The sequence below is a fragment of the Macrobrachium rosenbergii genome, chromosome 19 (assembly GCF_040412425.1).
Source record: "Macrobrachium rosenbergii isolate ZJJX-2024 chromosome 19, ASM4041242v1, whole genome shotgun sequence".
Lineage (NCBI taxonomy): Eukaryota > Metazoa > Arthropoda > Malacostraca > Decapoda > Palaemonidae > Macrobrachium > Macrobrachium rosenbergii.
Window position 1 is genome coordinate 30829157 of NC_089759.1, and position 7500 is coordinate 30836656.

At 34.7% G+C, this 7500-nt stretch overlaps 1 protein-coding gene across 11 annotated transcripts in view; it reads left to right on the forward strand.

Moving 5' to 3' along the window:
• The window catches only part of milt (trafficking kinesin-binding protein milt), a 349817-nt gene that overhangs the window by 100853 nt on the left and 241464 nt on the right, over positions 1 to 7500 (forward strand). For all 11 annotated transcript variants that reach the window (XM_067121433.1, XM_067121431.1, XM_067121432.1 and 8 more), the window contains one exon: positions 5161 to 5265. In XM_067121433.1, the coding sequence (XP_066977534.1) occupies positions 5161 to 5265 (105 nt within the window). The remainder of the gene's footprint in view (positions 1 to 5160; positions 5266 to 7500) is intronic.

Genomic DNA, 7500 nt, shown 5'->3' on the forward strand with positions numbered 1-7500 from the left:
GTATATACATAAATATGTATCTCTCTCTCTCTCTAAGACTGGAAAATTCTCTCTCTCTCTCTGAACTCAGTCTCTCTCTCTCAGGTTCATTCTCTGTATATATAAATATATATATATATATATATATATATATATATATACTATGTGTGTGTGTGTGTGTGTGTGTGTGTGTGTGTGTGTAAAATGTTGTTTGGGTACATAAGTTAAAATCGGGAAAGATGACCTTTGAAATTTTATGCTAATATTAATGTTAACTTTTTTGAATGTTATATATATATATATATATATATATATATATATATATATATATATATATATATATATATATATATATATATATATATATATATATATATATATATAGTTTTTTTCCCTCTAGTAATCTGTAGAAATGATGGCAAGCGTTTTCGATTTCTGGTTCCCAGCGAAGTTCATTTCTGCTTTAGCTTAGTAATACTGCCTTCACTTTCTCTGCTATTTCCTCAAATATTCTGGAGATTTTTTTTAACTTGTTACAGCTTCTGTTTAAATTACTAATGTCGTAATTACGAGTCATTACCGAATTTTTTTATGAATAATTATCAGATCGAAGAAGTCAGAAGAGATTTAGATAACAAAGAAAAATGTTTATGTAGTTGTCTTTGTATTTAAACACATGGTCGAGAAGTGTGACCTTCCATATCAGACAGTGGTAACGCAAGTATAAATGACGTCGAGTTTCTTTGTTGCGAACTTTTTAGGAAGCTGTCATTTATTTATATGCTGACCTAAAACAATACAGGGACTTAGGAATATCTCGATGTCTTACGAACAAATTAATACATATAGTTTTTACGTTAATTGCCCATAGATTTTAAATATATCCTAGCCAGTATTGCGCTCAAAATCATTATGCTTATTAGCACAGTTTGTCAATATTTGGGTAAGATAATGAAAACGTATGCATTCCTTTGTAGAAAATATTAATATGAATATAGATTTTCCTTCAAATTTTTCTGACTTTTCTTCAGCGCTGAACTCTTAAAGACATCATGGTCCATTTAATGAGTAGTCAGGATGAATTGTAAATACTGAGGCCTTTCATGAAGAATTCTGGCATGAATATTGTTATTGTTTTCATAATGTGTTTTAGTAAGACCACAGAGTCCCACTTTTAGGCACTCATTGGGTTCACTGAAGGGACCTGTCATTAGTTGTAAACTGAAAAAATAGGAGTAAGGTACACTGTTGGCGAACCCCTCCAGGGCGATTTAAGAAGGCTGTGTGAAACATGATGCTGAAATAGCCCTTGGATCCGATAAAATCTTACAGATTTATATTTTCATTTTCTTCGCGTGGAATATTTTTAGACTGATTCGTTTTGAGCTTGAACAAAACTGATCTGAAAAATGAGCAATCATGCCATGTTAACGAACTTGAGTAAGTATCATGAAAACATGGCAGAACACTAATGGCTATAAACTTTTTCTTGACCTGTGGCACAGCCCTCGAAAAGATATTATTGCTGATCATGATTCATCTCGAAATCTAAATCACATCTACCTTAATTTCATGGAAATACGGCAGAAGTATTTTGAGATATCTTGTTTAAGTGAAATAAAGATTCCTGATCCACATCCGGAACTTTACCTATGTTAACAGCAAACGCTCTGTCGCCCATTCCCTACTCCTCCACAAAATTTTATTGCTGTTTATTGTCAACTTTTTGAGATATTTGTTTATGAAAATTAAATTTTAGAGCCACACAGCCAGATTGGAATTTATATCAAAATCTCATCATCTCTTCCACAGCCCATAATCCACTCTTCCACAGCATTATATTGAAATGTCTCAGCATCTTTTTTGAGATGTTGTGGAGGAAAAAATAAATGAATTTGCGTCCGGATTGGGATTTATTGCAATTCTGAAAAAAGTCTTCCTCTGCTGAGTGACCATCTCACAAAATTTCGTTGAATTCCATTAACAACTATTTGAGATAATCTAATAAATAAACAGACAGATAGTAGTCAGTTCACTGAACTCTGAATAACGCTGAAAATATCTTACAGACAGGAGTACTAACACACAGACGTGGGCAAAAGGTGAACTCATACCACCTAGTACCTTCTTCATCGTTTCATCCTTATTCCAGATTCGTTTCTAATTAATTGTTTTTGTGTAAATTCATGTTACACATAGAAAAACTATCAGTCAAGGTGTAAACGTATCGGCAGTTCACAGGAAGTAATTCTGTTTGCTCATTAGAAATGTATGCTTTCATAAAATCATACTCGTAAGTTAAATAAAAAAAAATGGTCTTCGTGATTCTTGCATAAACATTCACTGAAAACTAGTCAGGCGGTACGAAGAAAACAATATACCCTGTCTTGTCAGCACTTGTGTAGTTTCTTTTGTTAGAACAGTTTACTATTGTTGACAGGTCAAAAAGCTTTTGTTACAAGAGTGAATGCGTCGAAGGGGAATCGTTACGTGACAGTCGGCTATTGGGAAAAGTTTTCTCAGCACTATTTAATTTTTTTCATTTTGAAGGAGCAACGACGTTGATATGTAATGGACACAGTTTTGAAATGGAAAATTGAACAAAATTGCCGACGGCAAGCCACATACTGAATTAATTTTTCACATGTATTTTTAGTTAGCTTTAAATATAAATATTTGCTGTGAGCGATTTTGGTTGATGCTCTCTCTCTCTCTCTCTCTCTCTCTCTCTCTCTCTCTCTCTCTCTCTCTCTCTCTCTCTCTCTCTCTCAAAACCTTACGATGTAACAGGAAGAGAATGAGATTGTTCTTGCGTTCGAATGCAGCAAAGCCTCTGTCTGTGCTTCCTCCAACAGTTTTCTTGATAGACGCCACAAAACCGAGTGATTTGCTTTTGCTTTCGAAGTCCACGAAGAAGAGTCGACTATTTGTGCATGAACTTCTTGTAATCATGTGCTGATTTTATGCTGATGATTTAACGATTAAAATCCTTCATCTTTATTATTTTTTCTTTCGTTGCTAATAAGTGAAATGGGGTAATTAGTTTTCAGCTCAGACAGTGAAGAATCGGAACTCAGAATTGTTTATTTTATTGCCTTTTACTTGTGCTGCCTTTACTGATTCTTACAAATGTATCTGGCAATACATTAGGCTGTAGAGAAAGTAAGATTATCATTGCTTGATGTTTTTAGTTTATCTTTGAATAGTGCAAGTCCGCGCCTCTTCAGGAAAAACAAGACCATGTTTGTTCGTGTGACATGTTGGCTTCCGTGGGTGAATAGTGTGAACTGAGATTGAAATCCTTCGAAGATGAATGAAATACAAAACCTGATCATCATCTATTTCACCAGATGAGAAATTTGTATATCTTCACAAACATCTGTGCATGTTAGAGTTCATATTAGAATGAACTCCAAATTCTATTTTATTTTGTCTCCTCTTTCCTATTTCTGTCGGATATGTTTGTTTTTTAAGCTTGAAGTTTTTTGAGTAGTGAAAGAAATATTCAGTTTTTGAGCGGATTAGATAACTGTCTCAGTGTCGAACATCATTTGTTGTGATCAAAAGGCTCAAGTTTTGACAATTCCATGCTGCAGCTCGAATGTCGAGTGCCAAGTTCTTAACATTGAGTTGATTTGCAAAGGCTTGAATTGCTCAATTTTGGGGCTCATAAGCAAGAGAGAGAGAGAGAGAGAGAGAGAGAGAGAGAGAGAGAGAGAGAGAGAGAGAGAGAGAGAGAGAGAGACCCAGCAACATGTTACATTTGAAGTTTTTAAGGTTTAGGAGAAGTGGGTACGAAATTTTTAACATGGGACACTACAATGATGATTTCTTAGATTACCCACTTCCGGGTCCTATTTCGGGCCAGGGAGCTTCTTAGCCGGTGTATTTATGTAGGACTATAAGGTCGTTGACCCATAATCTGAGGAATGCACAGTAATTCCATCTGTTGGAATTTCATTACCGAGCTGATAATTAAACCAAGTTGTGTACCTCGACCTACGGCCGACCAAATGATATATAACCTGGATCCAGGTAATTTAACTGAAGAAATTTTATATGATTTATATAAAACGTGGTAGAGACATTAGCATAAATGATCTTTCATTGGAAAATAAAAGTTTTTCATCACATTTAAAATGATTAAGAAATAATTATGATGAAATGATTCCCAATTTTTATTAGGAATACTAAAGTAGGTTATTATATCGATTAAAATCAGGTCGCGCTATTTGAAGTTAACAGCCACGAAAATAACACAACGTGATTTTGTGGCCTTTCCCGGTTTAAAATCGGCCTTTTTACATATTCATTTTATCTTAAACTATTTACAATTTTTAGTATGTATTTCATGTAGGTCAATATATTTGTTTCCTCATTATAAATGACGTTGTGCTACTAGATACAAACTAGTAGATGGCTCTTTTGTTTAAGAAACAGGAGTTTTTTGCTAGTAAAAAGTTTAGAATATTAGTATTTTGCTGTGCTTTTCAAACTGAAAAGATTCAGTAAAGACCGCTTTAGAAGTCGGTCCCCAAAAAGCTGGGAAATATTTTGAGAGGGAAATATTTTGCAGAATTTCGTAACCGGAACTCAAGTGTACATTCCTGAGAGTTTTTGAGTCCTCTCCCGTGTCCATGTGCTCCGTGTAGGCATCTCAACAATCCGGCCCCTTCTATTTTAACGCACGTAGGCTTAAAGCCGAAAGCTCTTCTGGCTCAAGATATTATTGTTAACAACTTCATGTTATTGTTTTAATTCGCTATCGACTCACCTGGTTCCCAGGCTTGATTATACTGACATCCATAAAAAAACGGAAACTTGTATAAAACATTGCGAAGGGGTCAGCGAGGGCCGTTTGCTTTTATTTAAAGTAACACTGTAAAGTGGTGCAAAAGGTAGTTATCTTTTATGAAGTGTTCTTTCATTGAGATTTTCCTTGCTTTACGTTTAGAATGTTGTTGTGAGGCTCCGTGGGTAACTTTTTTTCGTTGCTGTGTTGAATGTGTTATTTTCATGACCACATGTTCAGGTATACCATGCAAAGCACAACACCTACAATTGTTGTTTTCCTTGATCGTGTTTTTTTTTTTTCATTTTTGTTTGAGATCTCAGATTTTGATTGGCTGTGTAAAAAGTCGGAATGTTTCCAGTTTTATTAACCTTGTGCTTTTATTGCAGATGTGTGTACAACTGAAAATGTAGCGGAAGTTGAGTTAATCAGCCTCGTTCAAGAACAGATTCCTAGATACATTCTTAGGGCCGATACAGTTACAGAATTTTCAGGTAAGTCTTTCGTGATTTTTGTAGGAACATGGTTTTCGTAAGAACAGCTCGTAATTGCACATTTCTTAGAATCGTGTTGTCAGCCTGTCAGTCTCATTCCAAGTTATGAAAAGGACAAGAAAATGAGCATGATTATTTCAGTGTCGAGTTATCAAAAATAAAGGGAAAATAATGCCGTCTCTCTTAATGATGAGATATCCAAAGTAAATGGGAAATATTGCCGCAAAATTTCGTTGTAAAAATATCAAAAGGAAAGAATAATGATATCAGTCTTGATGTCAAGTTATCAGAAGGATAGTAATGCTGTTAATCTCAGCACCGAGTCATTGACAGGAAAGTAAAAATACGGCTGTCAGTCTCAGTGCCAAGTTGCCAAAGGATCTGGGAAATAATGTTGACAATCTCACTGCCGGGCTATCAATAAGCAGAGGTGGTAATATTGTCAGCCTAAAATCAAGTTATGCTTTTAGTCTCAGTTAAAATTATTCACAGAAAATTAAAAATAATTGCTATCCAAGTGTTTGTTGGCAAAAGGAAAGAAAAATAATTTTGGAAAGCCTTAATGCTGATTGATAACAAGGCAAGGTATTGCCGATTTGTGAACACGATAAGATTGTCAATAGAAAAGGAAAAATCTCGTGAAAAAGGAAAGTAAAGTGGTCAGCCTCATTAATTAGTGGTCAGAATGAAAGGGAAAATGATAATGTTAATTTCAACAGCTAGTCATAAAAATTAATTGAAAAATAAATCTGTCAGAAAGGTAGTAAAAGTGGTAAGAATCTCCAGTTTACTTTAGTCACTGTTATATACTCTTGGGAAGGTACGTTTTCTACGCCAGGTGGTGTCATTTTCTGTTAGCACTACATGGGTAACTTACCTCGAAGACAGCGTAATTGCTTTCATGAATCATTAATGTATTCTTCTGAACCATGCAAAATCATGATCATAAGTGATGACTTTATTCATCTTTAACCTGACTTTAAATAATGACAACGTCAATTCAAGAAATATTCAAATAATAAGAGATACATAAATTATTAAATGACCTAACAACAGTCAGTTAATATAGGTTTTAGGCAACATAACAAAACTCCAGTGAACATAGTTTTAATTAATGTAAAACATTACATTCACTTTGGCCAGCTATTACTTCATCCGTAAAATAATACTTATTCATGCAAGTTCTTGAGAGCTTGTGAAAAAGCTTTTATTAAAGTAAACACGAATCATTATATCAGCAGCACCACTGATAACGAATGTAGTAACAATAATTAGCCAACTCCTACATTTTAACCGTGAATCTTTTGTGGTCATCCATCATGAGAGTAACAAATCGTTGCTTGGTCACAGTAGTGAAATGATGACCTGACAGAAAATGAGACCGTTTTCTTGTGACCTCAACTGCAACAGTAGCCTTTTTCCAATTGCATGAAACTGAATTTCATGATGATTCTAGATTCACGTGATGAAGGCAACATGTCTCCCAGAATGATTCACCATGGCTGTCACAAGTGAATCCTAAGCATCATATTATACTGAATATGGTTTAGAAATTATCAGAACAATGTAATTCTGCACTAAATAGCAGTTTATTTTTTTTTTTATTTTATTTTTTTTTATTTTATTATTTTTTTTTATAGTAATGAATGCTTCACCAGCTGCAGCATTCAATGGGTGATATTTCGCTTTGATTAGGGACTGAGCTCGATCTAAAAATTCACGATTCCACTTTGCATGGTCTTCAAACAAACCCATAACTTATTTCAAAGTGGCCCTGTTTGCTGGCATCCAAACTCATAAGTGATTGTAACCTCTACGTGTCACGTCGAATTAGTCCATTGTCGATTTTTTAACCATGGACTGATATTTTGTTATGAACTTTCGTCGTTTCGCAGCTTCAGAGAATCTTTTTCTGCATTATTCATGTTCATCATGGTCTCTTGCCAGTGTAATGTTGTCAAAAAAAAAAAAAAAGGGAAAGTATCGAGGAGGTTTTCCTCATCAACAGATCTGTCGATGGCACAGTGAAATGTTACGGCACCATTAGTGATGCCCATTGTTATCCAGGTGAATTAGTAGAGGCCCCAATTAACCTCAAATGCTGTAAATCGTTTGCAGCCATCACATGTCAGTGCTTGATAATAGATACTTTCCAGGTCAGATGTGTCGAAAACACGGTAGTTTGTCAAATTATTGACAACGGTTTCGATCTTCGGTAAGGGATATGCATCAGAT